General features: G+C 38.0%; 1 protein-coding gene across 1 annotated transcript in view; it reads right to left on the bottom strand.

Moving 5' to 3' along the window:
• The window catches only part of LOC140228865 (beta,beta-carotene 15,15'-dioxygenase-like), a 29,443-nt gene extending 17,791 nt beyond the window's left edge, over window positions 1–11,652 (bottom strand). Inside the window, exons 1-5 of the mRNA XM_072309135.1 lie at window positions 11,615–11,652; window positions 7,985–8,055; window positions 4,403–4,553; window positions 2,766–3,018; window positions 2,263–2,408 (exon numbers count right to left, since the gene is read on the bottom strand). Of these exons, the coding sequence (XP_072165236.1) occupies window positions 2,263–2,408; window positions 2,766–3,018; window positions 4,403–4,553; window positions 7,985–8,055; window positions 11,615–11,652 (659 nt within the window). The remainder of the gene's footprint in view (window positions 1–2,262; window positions 2,409–2,765; window positions 3,019–4,402; window positions 4,554–7,984; window positions 8,056–11,614) is intronic.
• Window positions 11,653–22,114: the final 10,462 nt, after the last annotated feature.

Raw genomic sequence — 22,114 nt, 5'->3', positions numbered from 1 at the left:
CTGCACAAAATAAAAAAAAATGTACAAACCTTTGCCAATCTTAGAAAGAAACTGTAATTTTAATCTTCTAAATTTTATATTAATGAAAAATAATTAGTTAATCTAGCCATAAAGAGGCATTAATCATTACATTCCGTAACAAAAAGAAAAGTATTCAAATCAATGGATTCTTGTATCAAGTTTTTTTCTTTTATTGCAAGAGATTGGCAAACTGCCTTTCATTAACAAAAATAAGCATAGATTTTTAGTAGTAGCCACGATAAAAAATAAAAAAAAATCATGGGCATGCATACTCAGATTGGACTAAAACCAATGATCTTCTGACTACTAGACAGGCATCATATCCACTAGGCTACTAAGGATTAGAACCAGCACTGGCTGTTAGGTGGAAGCTTGGTGGTTTAGTGGATATGGAGCCTGTCTAGTAATCAGGAGTTCATCGGTTCAAGTTAAATCTAAGTATGTATGCCCATGACCTTTTTTTTTTATCATGACTACTATTTACCAGTAAACACTGAAAAATCAGTATTTAGATATGTTGATGAAAGGAAATTTGTCAATCAACTGCAATACAAAAAGTACATGTATATCTACATGTAAACATGAACAACACAGGGCTCAAATGATAGAGAATACATGTCTTCCTCATAAAATGCTAACAGTGAATTTCAAAATTGTAATACACTGTACATACAGATACGACACTAAACTGGGGAAATGGTGGACCACTGCTGAGAAGCAATGGGTTAAATCTCTGCACAGGCATACCTTTGGTGCACTGTGGTTTATACAAGATTTATGAGCACAGAGTCAAGAAGAACATTGAAATTAAATGTCTCTAAATTTTGCAAACACAAAGAATGTATTTTTTTTTTATATATTTGGTCTTGAAGTTTTTCAGAGGTGAGAACAAACAATATTTCATTTACACAGAAAGATGGTTGCATGTGAGATATTAAAAGGGAACACGACAGCAATACTTCCCTTTCTTCACTATTGATACAGACACAGAAAATGAATTAAATGCTGATACATAATTATGCAAAATGTCGTTGTTTACATAAGAATTTCAGATTACACAACAATACAATACATCTGATTCTCACATTATGACTTATTGTACATCAATGATCAAGCAGAGTTGAAAATGGACGAGTCATTTTGGTGGTTACGCAAAAAAAGTGAATGAAAGGACACATTGGGGTCACTTTCGATGTGAGATAAACAAAAAGACACAAACCCTAACAACAACCATACTATCATCCTCAGGTGATGACAAAGTTTTAAAACCCGTTGAGGATGGGCAATTTTGCCACAACACTCATTTCCCATAGACGCCTGCCTGAGTATACTCAAGACTAGTCTTCAACGGGTTAATACTGTCTTTTGTGAGTCAGATTTCGCTTCACTTGTTTTGCCAACCTTCAATGGGGCCTAGTTTGAGGCTAAATGCCTGTGTGAGCAACCAATGCACTACAGCTAATGGTATGTCTTACAGGGCAATCTGATCTGACACCTGTCTTTTTTTTTGCAAGATTCTAACCACTGAAGATCTACACAATGAGCAATACTTCGAGAAGGACACAAATTTGTGGCAGTATCTAAAGGTAAAGCACAGTTCAGGTATTCCTGCAGAACTGTCAAATTTCACTCCAAAATGTACACGTATGCCTATAAGAAATGTGTGGAATAACGCTGTGATAAACAAGATATTCGTTGGGTAACGATGAAAATGCAAAATAAAGGTTCACTGGAGTCACAATCTCAGAACTTACCTGATCAGGGTTAGGCTAACTCGGACTTGGGGACAACTCGGCCTCGCTTTGACGGCAGAGCCGAGTTGTCCCTCTGGATTGTACAGTGTTGTACTATAGGAGTGCTTCTCGTTCTGGCTGATCCCAGTTATGGGCTGAGTTGATACAACGTGCGCATCAAAGAACCTCTTTGGTGCGCCTACAAATGAACGTGCACCTTTGTATAGAATACGGCGATCACAAACTGCGTGTAAATTGTCTGAAATAGGGCCGAGTTGTCCCTGAGACCGAGTTAGCCTGGACCTTTCTGGAATAAAAGTCGGTATACCGACATTTATTATTCTACACTTTTGATCTCAAAATACTCCAGAACAACTCAACATCCCGGCAAATCATGTCAGCCAGGTAAGTTTCTTGGTAGACTCTTCCAATATATTGCAAGCAAATATGAAAGGGTGCAAGATGGGTTCTCAAACCCTTATCAGAACTATGTTTTCACTTTAAGTGTCTACCTTCTTTAGCAGGAGGTATCTTGATGATGTTGTAAGTGGACCTCGCCTTGAAGTTCAGGCCCAGATTGTAGAGGGTCTCATCCTTTGTCTGGTGAGGATGCGCTGTTCCGGTGAAGACTGAGATTATCTTTGATATGTCTATCTGTTTCCAAAGATATGAATAGGATAATGTTGTCAACCTTTAGCCTGTCCAGTAATGGGAATGACTTGCAGCAAAAATTGTCATCTGATACTGATAAACTTGGCACCTCTGAGTTTTGGTCCATATCTCACATTGAAGAAAAAGTAAATCGGTTCTGCTTGAATTCATTAGGAGAACAAAGTCAGGGTTAATTTGCAACAAAAAAAAATGTCTGTTTAGAAAGAAACAGGAACTTGAATCTTACCATCCAACCATAATATTACATAATAATAGAATCATGTCGGTCAGTGTAAGTCTCTGCATTCATAGGATTTCTCAGGAACCTCAGTCTGGAATATTACAAACGATATTACTCACCGTCTGCTCTTTCTCCAGCGTTTCTGGGTTCACCTTCTGGATCATCGGCGTCTCCGTGAACACGTACACCTCATCTCCCGACCGCATCCAGTTCACGTTGCAGTTGTCAGTGAACTTCATGCGCGAGAGGAACGTCGACATCATGCGGCTGAAGATGTTCAGGCAGGGGTCGGGGAATCCAGCCGTTCCGAACTCAGTGTAGATGATTCTGTTCTCCTTCATGGCTGACCTGTAGGCATCGCTGTCCAAGAATCTGCAGGCAATTGAGTTTAGGCAAAATCGAAGGCATACACTAAACAATGAGCTTGTGACCACTAACAAACAGTGTGCTTGCTGCACACAATTTGTCTATGTATGTATGTATGTATGTATGTATGTATGTATGTATGTATGTATGTATGTATCTAGATACATACATACATGTAACATACATGTGACCCGCTACAACAAAAGGATCCTAAAGCCGCTGACGGCTGAGCCGAGAAAATCGAGTTTGTAGTCAGATCATCAAAATCGGACAAAACTATCGGTTTTCTGTTTTCTGCATGATTTTGTAGTCTAATGTACAATCTATCATCTGCCGAAATTTTGAAGCTAAATGGCCAAAGGAAAGGCAAGAAAATAGCGTTTTTCTGGGCCATGGTTTTCCGACTTTCACCATGTTCAACGGAACAAAAACATGTCCGAAGATTTGGATTTAGCGCCGCAGCTAGACACCGCCCCTAGAAATGAGGGAGTGATCTTATTGGTCAGTGCGTGGCATCTTGGTTACTGATTGGTCGTGCGTAGACCGCTGGCGCTAGTAAAGCTTGAATGAACATTGTGGAGGTTGCTAAGACCATACCTTCTATTGTCAAGCAGTGAAGACTGTCTTGCCTCTGATCATGATAGCGTCGGAAGGAAAACTTTACAGGCGGTTTTCTCAAAACGCTGACTTCCTAAACCACTCGATATGCGCAAATAAAATCACCGATATCTCCGCAACAAAGTACTTTCGTGAGTCATGTTATATATGAAATTAAAGTGGAAGAGCAAGAGAATAATGTCATGTCGTTTTCAGAAAATTGTCCTCCCCGACTTTCGGATCCTTTTGTTGTAGCGGGTCACATATACATAATCATACAGTTGTAGATAGATAGATAGCTAGATAGATAGATAGATAGATAGATCAATAGATATTAGATATTAGATGGATAGATAGATAGATTGATAGATTGATAGATAGATAGATAGATTAATAGATAGATAGATAGATAGAAATTCATGAACTGCAATATCCAATCTGCAATAGGTTAGGGTTTAAGTATCCATTTAGAAGGAACACGAGGAAAATTCAATGAAACACTGACATATGTGTACTAGTACTCATCTAAAGACATGATACACTAATATGAAAAATTATCATGTAAAAAAAGAAGAAAAAACTTGTGTACCATTATTGATTATTGTTCATGAATTTCTTTGTCTATTGTAAAAGAAAAAACAATTTGTTGAGATCACACTCAGCTTTCTACAAGCTGCTTCCAATGTGGTACATAGCTGAGAAAATGACAATCAAAATGTGCATATAAAAGAGACAGAGGGCTACGTGAAGTGATTTGTCTGGGCTGGTTAGTCCGGCATGGAAGTATCCACACCTGTTCATATAAGAGACTTTGCCGTCGTTGAAGGTGAAGCGATGTAAGAGGGCCTGGCCATCAAACATATGTCGGTACTTCTGGTCCCCGAACTCATAGCGGCCCGGACCAGTTCGCAGCAGACTTCCACTCAACCACTTGGGAATGTGTCCTGTAGATGATTTTGAAAGAAAATGAAAACTAGAAATGTCGCTATGGCGACTGATGCCTCCGCCATAATGCATGATTCTCCCAATAGACGTATAGTACAATGTCTTCACAATGTGTGATCCATGATAGTTTCACATAACTGGCAAAATATTGAAATGACAGGTTTGTCAGAAATGTTTTGAACTGGGTTTGCTATAATTTTCTAAGAGTGCAGGTACACATATTTGGGGAATTTTGGGGAAGTTTATGCATTGAGTAATTTCCAAGGTACGAAGAAAGAGTGTGATAATGGTACAAAATAGATTTTTTTTTTTTTTTTTTTTTTTGGGGGGGGGGGCATTGAAACCTGGCCTTTGACCTTTAACCTTTGACCTTCTGGCTGGAAATTTCCCGCAGAATTTCCATTAGGTAATGCATGTATTAAGTTTTGAAACTAATAATGCAAGCATTGCATGTACTAGTATATGAGGGAAATAGTAAAATTTTGAGGAGTTGACCTTGACCTTTGACCCCCTGACTATTGACCCATGACCCCTAAATTCCCTAGATAATCCCTGCCAGACAGTACATGCATATGTAACAAGTTCCATGAAGATACATTGAACCATTTGCGAGAAAAGTAATATTGCAACATTTTCACCTAACCTTTGACCTTTTGACCTTTGACCTTATGACATGAAACTCTCTCTGGAGAATCTTTACGCAGTAGTACATGTCCACACCAAGTTTCAAGAAAATACCTTCGGGCATTGCATAGATATGGGGGAGATTGCAACATTTGTAGCATTTGACCTTGACCTTTTGACCTTTGACCTCTTGCCAATGTCACTAAAATCTACTCAACTAATTGTCCCATCATACATCATCCTTGGACCAAGTTTGGTGAAAGCTGCTTCATCCAATTTTGAGTTATCACGTAAACAGATAAATTTTAGGATTTGACCTTGATCTTTGACCTTTGACCTCTGTCCGATTTCACTGAAAAACTAATGAAGTAATTGTCCCATCATACATCATCCACCAACAAAGTTTGGTGAAATTCGCTCCACCCAGTCTTGAGTTATCGCGTAAACGGATACAATTTCATGATTTGACCTTGACCTTTGACCTTTGACCTTTAGCCGATTTCATCCAAAATCTAATCAAATAATTGCCCCATCATACTTCATACTTGGACCAAGTTTGGTAAAATTCCAGTAAATATTACTCAAGTTATCGCGTAAACGAATGCGGACGGACGGACGTATGGACGTACGTACGGACGTACGTACAGATGTACGGACGTACGGACGGACGGACAACCCGAAAACATAATGCCTCCGGCACCACTTCGTGGCGGAGGCATAAAAATGTAAACAGTGAAATCGATGCTGAAATCTGAGCAATATAGAAACATCCAATTTTCAGCTTGGCACAAGTTAAATGTATAAAGATAAGATGGACAAGGCATTTGTTGTGTTTTCTTGAAAGCCTTCACACGCCTACTGAGCTCCATGGGAAGGAGACTGACAAGTAATGCTGTCTTTGTGCCACATTTTCAATTTTGCTGAAAAAGTAAGAATACTTCCCCATGCCATTACTTATATTCATCTCATTACCCTACCACTCATGCACCCACAAAGAGAGAGAGAGAGAGAGAGAGAGGGGGGGGGGGGGGGAGGAAGTGGCAAAGAGGAAGAGGAGCATGTACAGAACAATGGACCTGACACGTGCATGCACGGATGCCATACCTCCTACAATCAGCCATACTACTCTAAGCACTAATGCTATCGTGTGGTTATTGGCAGCACAATTAATGAACGTGGCATATTTGGCCAACTGCAGGTCAGATCTCAGCTACACACTCATCAACCCGGAACATGACTGAGCATAGTTAGTCCACATGATAAGCAAAGTGTACCCTACCAAGGTCAGAAATTTGCACATGAAAGCTAGATTCGAGAGAATATAGCAGATTCATGTGTGCACATAAATCACCTTCTAGGCAGATCTGCCACCATGGGCAGAGAGATAGTACATGTACTGGGCCCTGTTTTATCATTATGAAGAGTTAAAATTGATTAAAGTTGATTTCTATGATAAGTCTATGACAGCCTATGCATTAAGGAAATTCAAAATTGATTTTATCTTTTGATAGAACAGGGCCCTGGTACACTACATAACTACATTATAGGTGCAGATTAAAAAAAAAACAATACATGTCATATAATTGGATATACCTCTTTGCTTTAAATACAAACACGAAAATAATAGTAATTCTATTCTTTGGTATTGTAACTTGAAATGGACAATTCAAATGACCTTCACAAGATTCAAAAGATGCAGGTGGGATCTTTTTCCCTTCATCCTACCCCCTTCTTTCTTCTTTTCTTCTACTCTTCCCTTCAAGTAAGTCACTTTAACCCTGTAAACTCCATTGATTCGTGACAAGCACATTAAGCTTGGATTAAGCCACTGAGGACAAGCTGGTTAGTCATCAATCTAACCAAAATCATGGCACGAAATTAGTTGATCACTTTAAGGTTTGAGAGAAAAACGATTTGTACAGATTCCTAAATTTGGGGGTTTTGTCGGGGACTTCAGACAGATAACCATGTACATTGAGTTTATGGAGGAAATTGCTTCAACACACATTTCCCATAGACAAGTGCCCAAGTATACTCAGGACTAGTCCTTAACAAGTTAAAGGGATGGCACAGTATTGGTGGAGATAAGAACTGGGCTTTTAAGTTTTTGCAAGATACCAAGAAAACACTTATGAAATAGTACCGAGCATACCATTTTAAGAGGAATTCAAAGTTTATATGATGAAAATTGGGTTTGGAATGACTGAAACATCCAAAAACAAAGTAAAACAAAACAATCATAATAAAATGTGGGTCCCACACTTTATTAGAATCGCTCTGTTTTGGATATCTCAGCCATTTTAAAACCAATTTTCATCAAACAAACGTTGAAATTCTCATGGAATCTTTCATATTTCAGAGGTTTTTCATTATCTCACCAAAAAATGTTAGAAACCTGAAATTAGTTCTCAACCAAAACTATATGATCCCTTTTAAAGCTGAAGCTTTTCTGTTCGTTCAGTGATTTGCTGATCAGCTGTTTTTTTCTCTCTTTTGCACACACACACACAAACACACACACACACACACAAATTATATTCCAAGCAAATCACTTGATTTGTACTTTGATCCATGTGTGTATGATATTGACATGGTCACTAATAAATCTAATCAAATCAAATTGAATTAGCTTAAGGCCTTTTTTAAGAAGACTGGCACCCAATAAAACATTAACACTCTAATGAGGAGAATGAGTTAATTTCAAAGTCAAACTTTTCAAGGGGCAATGGTAGAATAATGCAACCATATAATATAATTCCAAACAGTCAAACCTTGATAAAATAGGGGCAGAACCCAGACACCTTACCTTTTACGGTCGTTTCAACACCATCAGGAAAGTCTTCAGATACAGACACACACAGAGCTTCCGGCAGAATTCTAATTAGAGAGAGGAGAGGAAAAAAAAAAAAAAAAGAAAAGGTGGAAAGGATTTACTGCATTGGGTGCCTATTCATATATGGAAGAATTATACAGTTACAATGAAAATAATACCAAAACTGATAATGAACATTGGCACCTCCCCCCCCCCCCCCCATAAAAACAACACACACAGACACACCACACACACATATATACCAGTACTGTACTAACACACACAAACATAACACCACTGTACCATCTTTAAACCAAACAGATCCATCAGTCAAACAAAATTAAAGTATCAATGAAAACTTTGATAATCAATGCAAGAATTATGAAATTAAGACAGTGAATGAATACACTTTAACTTCTATATACTTTTTGTATACATGTGAGACAATTTAACTGTAAGTCCATGGGTGCTTTTGGTAGTGGAAGACAAAAATGGCTCTTTGTCAATGATTTTCTTTCTTTGAATGTCTCCTGTGAATTTGACGATGACGATGACAAGCACATTCTTGAAATAATACAGAACTTTCTAAAGGTATCTCTCGTGAAATCGCAGAGAAAACGTATCTTTGCTGTAAAAACTGGGAGGAGATAAAAATCACATGCACACACACACCCACACGCATACACATACACACCCAACAAAGCCCTAGATTCATGGGGGACCTGACTAGCACCCCCCCCCCCCACCACCCACAAGGCTGGTCGGCCCCCCAGCCCACTTAACCCGTTGAGGATGGACTGATTTTGCTACAACACATATTTCCCATAGACACCTGCCCGAGTATACTCGGGACTTGTCCTCAACGGGTTAAAAACATCAAAGCCCCTTTGTTTCTGTAGTAGGTTTTCTCAGTGATAATGTGGAACAAATTGCATTTGTATGAAAGCTAAAGATTCTGGAAAATTTAAATTGTCAAAATGAGATGAAGTGATGGTTCACAAATACAGTGCATATTGTATCCAGGCCTGTTGTATCTAATGGCAAAAATTAATAACTGTGCAATGGAGCTGGTAGTACGATTACACAAAGTGGAGTCAGCCGATATAAAATTCATATTGGTTCAAAGCAAAGTGCAAAGGTGTACTGACAGTACCACGGTGTAGATTTATTCACTCTTGAGATGGAATTTCTTCTTTGGAGCTGCTCCCAACCTCTAAACTAGTGTTTCTAGTGGGAGGGAATATCACAGTATTTGAGATCAATCATACAATAGCTTGCCTCGCAGTTTATACACTGTACAGTACTTTCCCTGATACAGTTAAGATGCATGAAATGAGATACATGTACAATGTACATCAGGAGATCTGTGCATGAAAAGACATCAACATGAATAAAAAAGCACCCTCTTCCATGTGCATATGATGTCTACCCCTCCCCCCTCCCCCGACTCAAGTTTCATGTGCTCACTCCTTGATTACATGAAGGCATATCCGTTACTACCAGTGTATTCCAGAATGCACTTTTATGCGTACATGCAGTATGGATATAAAACAGATCCATAAAACATGGCCTGTCTTTAATTGTCACATATGGACCTCTTCTTCCTCTGGTTAGAGTATGTAGTCCACCATTTCTGTGCTGTATACTTGTACTGATTGACTGGTCTATGAGGTTTTTGTTTTCTTCTTTCTTTCGATTTATGAGGTGGGGGGGGGGGGCACTTTATCAGGTTAGCACCCTGCTTTTTGTGATGAATGAATACACCAGGATCTTCTATGTGCATACTGGGTTGTGACTCTCTCACATACACAACCTCCATTTCATGTCCTGGGTATTGAATCAGGCTCTTCAACCCCTAGGCATTCGATTGCAAGGCAGACACGCTATATATACCAACTGAGTCACCTCAACGCCCTTCCGAACCAGATCAGACTAGACTAGATATCATGCCCTAACAAGAGGGATGACTACCTGGAAGTACAGTACGTAAACATTTATGTTGGGGCATGGCAAAAAAGTACGCTTGTACCCTTGTACCCTTGAATGCATTTTACAGCAGTAGGTACGTGAAGTGTGGAGCTCTGTATTTGGCTGACCTCGCTGAAATTAATTGGCTGGCAGCAATATAAATGAGAATGACCTGCCAGCCTGCATTTAAAGGGATGGTAGCCTATAGTATTGGTTGAAGTGAGGATTCAACTTTTAACATTTTGTGAGATATTTAGAAACCACTCTATAATGTTGAAGAGCATAAGGAAATTGAAAGTTTATTTGATGAAAATCAGTTTTGAAATGAGATATATCGAAATTTAACAAGGTAAAAAAAAGAGATCCTAATAAAAGTTGTGGCCTAGCTAGCTGTTGTATTCTATCAGGATCACTTTTAGGATATCTCATCCATTTCAAGACCAATTTTCATCACATAAACTGTGAATTTCTCTACAGGTAGGAATTACTCTATGTTTTTTCATATTTCATATTAAGAGGTTTACACGTTTTCACAAAAAGTTGGAAACCTGCAGCCCCATCTAAACCAAAACTGTATACCATCCCTTTAAACCACAGTTCCATACTTTTATGGACCCTTATAGGACCTCACAACATTTCTAAGAATTACCTGACCACAGCCAACAAGCACAAATAAAGTGATCAATCAACAACAAGAGCAAAAATGGCTTTGACAGAAAAGGTAATATTACAAGCAGATTCATCACATGAAAGTCATAACCGCGACTGAAGTCACACATTTATTGAGATGTTTATCTCCAATATCACTCATGCCTGCAGATTCAAAGAAAAAAAAAATGTCAAGAAATCAATTTTGTTTCATATACTGGCTTATATAGGTATACAAAGGAGTCACATTATGAGTTGTTTTGTTTGTTCATGTGTGTGAAGAAATTAAATCATCCCAATGACTCTCAAGTGCCAGAGTAAATATTCAAGTAAAATTTGAGCAAGGAAAAACCAGACCTCAACATGATGTGTTGATGATGTGCAAAAGTGAAGTTACACTGTATAGTCCACTGACAAAATGTTATATGGTATAAATTATTACAAACAAGCACACTTCATGCCTGGGTTATAAAACATGTAACCTAGGGCCTAGGGCTGGGTCGGATCCAGGAAGTCTGTAATACTGTAGAGGAGGCACCTTTACAAAATTAAAGGGGGGCGCACGTAGTGTCCTTCCCCAATATTTTATCTTTTTATTTCTTTTATTTCAACAAACAAAAAAGAGGGGGCGTGCCCAGTGTGCCCCCCCCCCCTGGATCTGCCACTGACTGTGTAGAGCTTACAAATCTACATCTTTTCAACAATCACTTCACTTATGGTTTCCAACTCAGTCACTCTAATGTAACGATCAGTGATATTTAGCATACTTCCAGTTTCTGCATTAAGAAAGAACATCACATACATGTACGCGGCATGACAATCGATTGACATGCAACATACCAGGTAATACAGTTTGGTGATTCTTACGACAATCAGCACCAACCGTGACAACGGCGGTGTTTACATTATTAAAGCGACATGTTCACGACCCGGCGAGTGGAAATATTCCTCCGTGACGCGGCTTTTAAATTATTACAACATGGGCAGTGAGTTGTCTTATTTCTTTACCTGTCTGAGCTAGACGTCGCTGAATTTCCAGCAGCCATCGTTTTAAAGGAGCAGCAACCTAGTCGAACTGGCGAACAGCGGCACGGGATGAATAGAGGATTGTATGGGAGTAGAGTGCGAACGACTATTGAGCCGGCGGAGAGCGGGGAGACTTTCGGCCACATCAACATAAGCTCTCCGTATCCTTCAATCCACGTCCCTGGGTACTGGGCTGCGATACTGCTATCTCAAAATCAATCGAGACGAGGCTAGCTGGGGCCTGGATGCATCGCATTATCAGCTCATCATCATAGTCCAGACTACACCTCCCTGGGAATCGTTAGATTACGCTAAAATAGTGAGGGACTGTTGGTTTTCTTCAAAGGAAATGTACAGATATATACCCCAAATGGCTGGAGCTCGCGACATACGCTGGTTGAATACAGAGAATAGAGATCCTATCACCCAGGCTAGGATCAGCTGACACGCACCGGACGGTTTAGAGGTAATGTGATGGCAAGTAATGGTACACAAAGTTCTAGCTCTGCACCACGCGGCACCGGCGAGATAGGGTGAACACATGACTGGGGATGAGGGTGCAGAAGGAAGGGCGGGGAGAGGGAGGGGAGGGGAGGGGAGGGGGAGGGGGAGGGGAGGGGAGATACTAGTACTGCATGAGTATAACATCCTGGATTATCTGGGTATACAAATTTGGATACAGTGACTGCAATCAAGCACCTTGGAAAATAGTTCTCCGAATTAGTGAATTTAGTGAATTTTAGTGAATTTTATTGACTCTTTCGACCCCCTCTCGGGGTATGTATTGAGAGTACAAACAAAGAATATAAACAACAATATGACAAAACAGTGAATACATTCTTGTAGATCTCACATAACGACACAAAAGATATAATAGTGTAAATGAGAATACAAACATGAGTAAAATGAAAAGATACACAGACAATCTACATGTAAATAGCAGAATATTACACTCTTTTTGTATTATGGTGCTTGTGCGATTGTCTTTTTCAGTGTTTTTAGAAAATTGGGACAGGATAAGACGAGTAAATCTTGCTGAGTTTTTCAACCAAGAGGTACTTTTGGTATCGAAAAGCTCTGTCATGTGCAAAGCACTTGGAAACCTAATTTTGGTTAACTTTTGGGGCAGATACAAACGTCTCTCCCTTTGGAAATAGGGGCAAACAAAAATATAATGAAACTCATTTCCTATGTGAGACGACAAGCAGAGTGTACACTGCATATCACAATGTGATGTGATCGTATTAAATCGACCATTGTTTACAGGTAATTAATGCGAGCTACACCGAAACTTACATAAACCAAAAGCATCAGATTTATTTAGGGTGATGAAATAATTTTCAAAAACATGGTTGCTTTTAAATATTTTATAATTTGTGCAAACACGGTTTGACCATACTGCGACTCCCCATTCCTGACAAAAAAAAAAAAAAAATATATATATATATATAACACATTATGGCCCGAATTCACGAAGGTGGTACAAATGAAACCATGGTTTAAACCAGGGACAAAAACCATGGAACGCCAAGTGTCGCACGGAATATTTCGTTACGAAATTGGTAATTTCGTCGACAAAATGACCGTTTCGTTAACCAATTATTATTTCATGGACAAAATGTTCATTTAGTTGCAAAATATTGTCATTTCGTTACAAAATAATCATTTCATGACATCGACGAAAAGACTGATTTCGTAACGAAATATTCCATGCGACACTTGGCGCTCCATGGTTTTTGTCCATGGTTTAAACCATGGTTTCATTTGTACCACCTTCGTGAATTCGGGCCTTTGTGTGTGTGTGTGTGTGTTTATATATACATGTATATTATCATTCAGTCTTAGTTTTAGCGAGTTAACGTTTAGAGGTAGAAAGTTGGGTTTGAGGGTGGTCACACTTGTATACCGGGACAGGGTTGTGAGAGCCCGAGTGAGATGGTGCAGTCCATGGCTGGCGCCACGTTTTTATAGAAAACAATAACTGTAAAGTGCAGGCCAATCGACCTCCCATAGATGTGAATTTTAGATGGGATTTAGTTCTTGTTTCTTATCCTTTTGGCTTGCTAGCTTCTGTCTGTGTATGATGTGTAGCTCTCAGGCATAATCAGCAGTCAACTATTACTAGAGAAGACGTGTTAGTTGCTAAAATATCCCCTCCCCACCAGAACAAAACGAAAATCAAGAAAAGTTCGCACCACATATCAAAGTCCTATGCCACTTATTTCGTATCATAGATTGATACAAAAACTGATACAAACGTTGTGGAACAGAATTAAGCAAAAGGATATGAAATTTGGTCAGAAACTGCTTCTCTTGCGTATTTACATGTTGATTTGGAATATCAAATTTCAGAATAATGCGGAATGTTGACTGGTGCAATCTATTCCCGAGAACAATGGAAGCAGGTAGCGCCCTCTACTACCGATACACAGCACAAGTGAGTCGCACGTACTCTACGTTTCACGGTTTTTTAGTTGTCGCATCGATTTCTGATATAAACGTGAGTCTGCATATTATGATAACGATGATAATGATTAAAATGATTGAAATGATAGAAATAGTGACAAATGTGATAATGATATTATTACTAATAATAACGATATTGATATAGGCATAGTCATTCCTACTGTATGTAACAACGTTATAAGCCAGTTCGGAGTTCCACTCTGCGCATGAACAGAAAAAAGGTCATTCGGACCAACAGGCACGTTGGTTTTTAAAGTCACTGGGATAAGCGTCTGTGATGTATTATTATGTATAATGATTATTCATGTAATCCTTATAAATGCTGCTTGCCAGCACATCCACCTGTCAGCAAAAGTGGTATTTGGCAATATCGATAGAAAGAGGTTGTTCTTACATTCAATGTAAGATAATGAAATGGATGCTTTCCCAAGTGTTAATTGACGGATCATTCTGGTCATCTGGTCTATGCGAGTTCATTCTTTGTTTAAGCAGGATTGATGAATACCATAAATGTGTAAATCGTTACGTAAAGCTTATGCATTATGTCGCTCTGAAAACGAGTGAAGAGCCCCTTAACCGACTGAGAAAAAAGAAAGGTCATTCGGACCAATGTGCCCATGAGCTAACTCCGAACTGGCTTATTATTATTACCCAAACGATAACAGAATTAATTGCAAAGTGAATTGATAGCAAAAAGCCAGTGAGTGGTTACAATCAATATAAAAATTAGGGCCTATCGATGAAAAGAGTATCCATAATGAATTTTCAAAGTGGACTGCTATGATAGAGAGGAAAGAATAAAAGATAATCATATGACATGTTACTAAATATAATCATCATACTATGAACGTCTTCTAATAATTATTATTATTTTAAAAAAAAAAACTTTCTAATGTTGCTATTGGCAAGTTCAATCCAAAGAGGTACATTGCAAAATACCTTACTTCCTTGGTTCAACAATATGCAGCAAAATGCATCTCAGTCAACTTCCATATACATAATAGGCTTGCACATAAAGTTGCCACATAAGTCTTGAAATATTTTTCTCGATCTTTTCCATTGATCACAGTTATAGTTTTTAATTATAACCACGGAGTAATTCAATCAATATTTTAAAGAAATCAACAACAATGGCGGCAAAAATATATTGTTCTTTAAAAGTATTCCAAGCAAATGGCTTTTCCAATGGTGAAAGATTGATAATGTCATCAACTGGTAAGTTTCACAAGGAAAATTATTGTGTTCTGGGTTGTTGTGGTTTGTTTTTTTTCTCATTTCAGAAAATGAAACTCAACACGGGGTAAACTTTGATATCCATTGAAAAGCAGAACTTCAACCGAAAGGATTAGCTTACAATAATCTGCATAGCTATGCAGAATTCATGCACATGTATAATTACATTACATTATTAAACAGATGCAAGAGTGGGAAAACATGTTTCAATAAGGGAATGTTACATAACACGTAAATGGACAAAAGTTTGTTTCACTGTGACAGTTCAAAGCTTTAACAAACAAAACTGTATTGTTACAATACTGGGATAACTAAGGAAAAGGAAGAAGGAGGTATAGTGTACGTTGAAGAGGGAATTGAAATAATTAACATCATTTGTTCATAACCAAATCAATATAACCTTCCAGTGCAATGGTGGTGTTCTTTTTCTTTTTTTCTTTTTTTTTTTCTTTTTGAATATGCGGGTCTGACCATTGAATCAAGTGGAATTAAAATTAAACTGACGACGCCGGTGACAACCATGACAAATATTCAATTCAATTAGATGCAGTTGACTCTATGACATTTCAAATCATTTAATACCATTTCTATTTCAATGCTAAAAAGCACAATGCTATCAAAGAAAACATCTGTTTTCTTATGTTAGAATTTCCACATTAATGCTTTACAAGTGCATAATCTGCAGTAATGCCTGAAATGACATTCCTGGAAGTATTTTTCTCTCATCTACGATCACAATATCATGAGCTATTTTAGTTTAATTTCTATAGGACCTGGTTTCTAAGACTCTTAAGAAAGTGGTCAGCAATTTTGAAGTTACTTTGAAGTCTTACATTTGATATATGACAAAGGAGTCATTCAATTTTACAAAAACTGATCAGCACCATCACTGACTTCCATAATTCATTTTGCTACTTCTGTCAAAGAATTCAGCGTTCATATCATTCAAGTTTGAATACCGATCGAAGACAACTTAATGGTCTAAGAGCTTTGAAAGTGTCTTAGACCTGTCAAATTCATACTTGTGCATTTAAATTCGTAATAGATTCATTCAATCTAGCACCAATTAATACTCGGTCTTGAATGCCGTATTATGGAAATGACAATGGTAACATTTATTATTTAATGAAAAGAAATATACGGGTCGGATGAAACATTTGCTGAAATCTCCTAAAGGAATACACAGACTAAGACGCAAAATCATTATGTCAAGAAGTACATACTGTGCATATCATAAAATTTAAGGATGAATAGAACAAAAAGAAAATGCGTCAAAGACATAAAATTTTGAGCATAGGATCGTAATAACAAGGACAATTGATATGATTACAATACACATTCGATATATATAAAAAAGTCAGATTTATTGTCATTATAATTATCATTACTCTGACCATTTTTCCTGTTTATCATGTGTCCATGCTTGCACTTTGATAAATTGTAGGAGTTTCGTAAGATTTACCATGATTTTAATTATAGCATTATTTTTATGATTAGATCCATCACAAGGGCAAGTAGAGATTCCGAGTTCTTGTTATCTGTTTCCTTATTATCCAAACTATTGATATAACTATTTGTACATAAAAAGATTATGCAATTTAACCAAAAGAAGGAAAGTATTATTTCTTGGTAATGAATAAGATGTGCTTTCAAATTTCACTGCCAGAAATTATGAATTCATTAACGGCTTGCTGCCGCTACGACATTTTGCAGAAGATGAGGTTACTTCTATGGAAAACGGAACATTACAATGAGTTGAGACTAATCACAATGCGAATTTCAGACGTGATCTACGAACGATGCGAATCGTGATGAGCGCCATCTTGCGTTACATCTTTGTAAGGTCTCTGTCTGTGCACGGTCGTCTGGAGCAGTAGGCTTACTGCACATTGTAAATAATGATTTTTGATTGGAACTCAGCATGCTACCTCAATATCATGAAAATATCCTAATGATGTAGTTTCCTCATCCTTTTGCGACTTTCCAGGCACATTATTAGTCCCTCCCCCAATCCTACGTGACTATTCCAAACTTTTAGGGTACATTAGAACAGAATCAAGAATTCAGGCACGACACGTTGTGGCTTTCGCCAAATCATGCGCTATTTATAATCATGTTCTTTCCCCTCATCACTTTCCTATTTCTTTTCATTTTTGTTTATCTCTGCCTTCGTTTTCATTTGCTCTGCCCCTGCTGCTTTAAATACATTTTTCTATTATTTGTTGTCTGTGCAAGTAGGGGGGAGGGGGCAAGAACAGACTTGAGATAATTTATTCCATGTGTATTTTTGACGAGTGAAAGGACATTCAAATACTGCCTTCTAAATCTTAGTAAAGTTTATGCTTATTTTCTGCTTGCTTCGAATACGAATTCCATGGGTTTGCGATGACAGCGTGTTGTCGTCGTCGTCGTCGTCGTCGTCGTCGTCGTCGTTGTTGTTGTTGTTGTAATTATTAAAAATTTTTGGTTGGAAAACTTGTAGTGATTAGACAAATCGAATCGAATGACAATGTTGTAATTAACGAATGACGGTATATCACGTTTTATTTCGTCTATGCATTTCAAATACACTATACCTCATAAATGATTCTAACTCCCTTCAGTCTCAACCCTCCCTGATTGCCAACTTCTTTTCCATGAAGACAACAAAGGTTGAAAGTAATCAAGCGTCATTTTTAGCTCCTATTACTAGTGGATTTTTTTCACTAAATGTGAAGTATAATTCATCTTGTAATTTCTTGAAGTGCATCACTAATTTTTCACTGCTCATTCAGTGCCTTAAAAATTTGTTCAATACCTTGATTCGCTCGCACTGGCAATAAAAGTGTTCTCAAACATAACTTTGTCGTGATGATTTGCCGATTTGATGCAATGAACTCCATGCTTCCAACCCCGGCAAGTGAGGGCGTCCTCCTTTAATACCATGGGCAGACAAACTTGCACCACCATTGATGTCTACGAGTTAATGATAATAATTATGTACTAAGTGAAGGTCCAATTCTGAAAATAATATTCTTGTGTAACTACCTATATATTGTGGTTCAGTAATTTCTGCACTGTTAATTTCTTGGGTTCACACTGCGCCCCATTGCGTGCATTTACATGTCTCAGTAGATTATAGGTCAGATTTACAGTCACATTTTGGTTACCGTTTATGCGACCTAGATATTTGCAAAATTGCTGTGTCACGTTTTGTCCACATTTTGTCCAGTCTAAATAACATGACCTAAAATTACGAATGCTTACAATAACTCTACAGTTAGAAAAATTCATGAACATCTTCGTAGATATGTGTATGAAAGCTTTAAACATGAAAAGTGGTTTATCTCGAGTGATAGGATTGCAAAGAGCAACGAGGCATTCGTTCATTATATTTTCTGTTATTCTTTATAGCATACACTTCTTTAGAATAGTTAAACAATACGAATTGTCAAATTAATATACTTCGTTTTGTACCTTTTGCAGGATAGAAATAAAGTATAAATGGATTAAACTGAGCTGAACCGAAAGACAACCATCCGATGACTATTTTAGGATATTTTGAGGCAAAATCATACCCGTTTTGTGCTCCTAAGAACTTAATAAACAACTAATGTGAAGAACAAGAAAATAAGAACTAATTTTCTTACAAAAGAGTCATCTTACAACAACTACTTGCGTCTCGTTTCTCTTGCCGAATTACATTCAGAATTACACTGATGCTTTCTATCAAAACCAATCTCCTTACGAAACCGGAATCACGTCATAAGGAAAAATGCTGTTCCAGCATTACCCTACGTCAGCAGCAGTAAACGAAGCTTCGCATGCAAAAGTAGCATTGGAACAGTATGCAGTTGTGGTAGCTGAAGTAGAAGTGGAGGTAGAAGTAGTAGTAGTAATAGTAGTAGTGGTAATGGTGTTAGTAGAAGTGGTAGTAGTAGTAGCAGTAGTAGTAGTAGTAGTAGTAGCAGTAGTAGTAGTATTAGTAGTAGTAGTAGTAGTAACAGGAATAGTAGTAGTAGTAGTAGTAGTAGCAGCAGCAGCAGCAGCAGTAGTAGTATAGTAGTAGTAGTAGTATAGTAGTAGTAGTAGTAGTAGCAGCAGCAGCAGTAGCAGCAGCAGTAGTAGTAGTAGTAGTAGTAGTAGTAGCATTAGTAGAAGTAGTAGTAGTAGTAGTAGTAGTATAGCAGCAGTAGTACTTATAGTAGTAGCAGGAATAGTAGTAGTAGCAGCAGCAGCAGTAATAGTAGTAGTGGACGTATAGTGGTGGTGATGCTGGTGGTAGTATTTAATTAAAAAAGTACAAGATCCCCCTTTAAAAAAGAGAGAAACAAAACAAAACAAAAGAAGACAAAACAAAAACAAAATAATCCTCCACAAAAAACCACGATAATAATAACAACAAACAATAACAATTATGCTCAGAGTAAACCCCTTTGAAATTGGACAAGTACCCAGTACTTTACGAAATAGCATAGCGATGTTGCAAACGGTAATGAATCATGAAAATATAACTATAGGACTGGTGTGATTCTGAGTATTTCTCCCCAACACCCCCCCCCCTTCCCACCCACCACCACCTCACACAAATATTTACTTGCTTTCGACCTTGTACATGCGAACTCATGATCAACTTATGAATATGTCCGAATAGAAATTGATATCAATGTTTGTGTGTGTGTGTGTGTGGGGGGGGGGGGTTGATTGCCTTTACCACCCCTACTGTCTTTGCTATCATAACTCATCCTCCCTTCCCTATTTCGTGGCTGCATTGCTCATGTTTCAAATCACCATCGCCATTATCATTGCCAAACTGATAATGTAAATGATCACAGCCACGAGGATCTCAACACATGCTACAGCCTTGTCAGTAGTATAATATAGTAATGTGCGTGTTAGACTACAAGACTATCAATGAAACGAAGCAAATCATTATGAGGTTTCTAAAAATGAAACAACCTCGGCAAACCATCAGCATAATTTCTATTTGCTTTTCCGTGTTATCAATCCCTTGGCCATCATAATCATGACCCCATAATGACTCTGCCTTCTGGACGTAGTGTCTAAGCTGCAAACCCTGTCGTAGGCAATTATGGATAATTTTTATGGGGCTTATCCTATCCTATATCTAAGCTGTAAACCCTGCCGTAGGCGAATAAATGACTATAATATGGATAATTTTTATGGGGCTTATCCTTTTATTATAATAATAATAATTATTATTATTATCATCATCATCATCATTGTTATTAATATCATTCATTGTGATGGTGATGATCAGTGTTATTATCCGATCATCGTCAGTATCATTATCATTATCACTGTTGTTATACCATTGTAACAGTTATTACCATTATCATTTTCGATATATTAATGTTTACTCCTACTCCTTTTTTAGTTATCGTTTTTTACTGCGTAATTGCTTATCTCAATTTTTGTGTTTATTTCATCTGTAAAACGATGGGCACTATCCTGAGATTTTTTTTTACTACTACTGTACAAGACAGTAATACATGTGCATGCAATCGTGATTGTAATTATTTTCATTGTCATTATTTCTGTCATTTGTCATCATTATATATTTGTACCCGTAATAATATGATCATTATTATCTTGAGTATAGTGTTATCATCACTTTTTTCTATTTCATTTTGTTATTTCGCCTGAGGGTTATTTCTTAAAAAGTTAAGATTAAGCTCATTTTTCATTTTTTCAAGATGTGGGTATTCATAGGATAGCTACATCTCCCTGCGATGGAATTTCTTATCAATAAAAATGTAAAATATTTTCTTTCTTTTTTATCGGAGGCGAGCGAAACCAACAAATACCCTTACCTCTTCAGTATCATAGATACAATCAACATAATGCACTCTATTTGACTTTCCATATATAATTTTCCAAACTAGTCATCAAACTTGTCTCATTCTAACAAACTCTCCTCTGAACAGGAAAAAAGAAATGAAAGAAGAAGACAATTATTGAAACGCTGAAGGATTCTTCTTTTTTTCCTTTCCCTTATCAATCAACACGGCGAAGTGAGAATATGCATTTCGCTACGTATCAAATCACTGCCACCGGGCGACGGAGAAAGTGCGTAGAATATAATAACCTGACGATGCGATGATATGGAAATACGCCTGGGATCCTCTCTTGCACACGGCACGCTCATGACGTAGAAAATCACAGCCGGCGAATCAAATCCGTCCGCTCCGGCGATAATGCGCGGGATAGCGAAAAATGAAACCGCGCTCATGCTCGGTCACACAACCGCGTGCATTTCCATACACTTTGCTCATTGCCAAGTATAAAATTTACTACATCTGTTTTATTTTTCCAGCCGTATTTTCCAATTTTTAACCATCCCCCTTTACCGGCATTATCTTCGAAATTCGCTTGTAAATCGGGCCTGTGGTTTGGGGGACACGAGGTAAAATCGAGGAGTAATCTTTTTTGCCTTTCGTTGTCGTGAATGAAATCACACTAGGATCCTACACGCTACGAGCGAAACGAGCGTCGTCATTTTTCGTTGCCCGCCCTTGTCGATCCGACTAAAGTCAGATTTCGCCAGGATTTTTTCCACGGTAACAAAGTCTCTTTCCACCGTTTTGGGGGGAAAAAGACAACGGAGCGGAGAGCGTTTTAAGCCCCGCACATTACCCGAAGCTCGAAGGCTAGGCGAGCCGTAACGAGGCGGGCTAGATCGAGGGGATCAACACTAATCCACGACTAGGTTTTTGTCCCTGCGTCGCGAGAGAGAGAGAGAAAAAGAGTAGATAAGCCTTCCGAACACAGCAAACAAAAACC

Source organism: Diadema setosum, chromosome 5, assembly GCF_964275005.1.
Source record: "Diadema setosum chromosome 5, eeDiaSeto1, whole genome shotgun sequence".
NCBI lineage: Eukaryota > Metazoa > Echinodermata > Echinoidea > Diadematoida > Diadematidae > Diadema > Diadema setosum.
The sequence above is the reverse complement of the archived record's forward strand: the minus strand, read 5'-3'. Positions and strand labels throughout refer to the sequence as shown.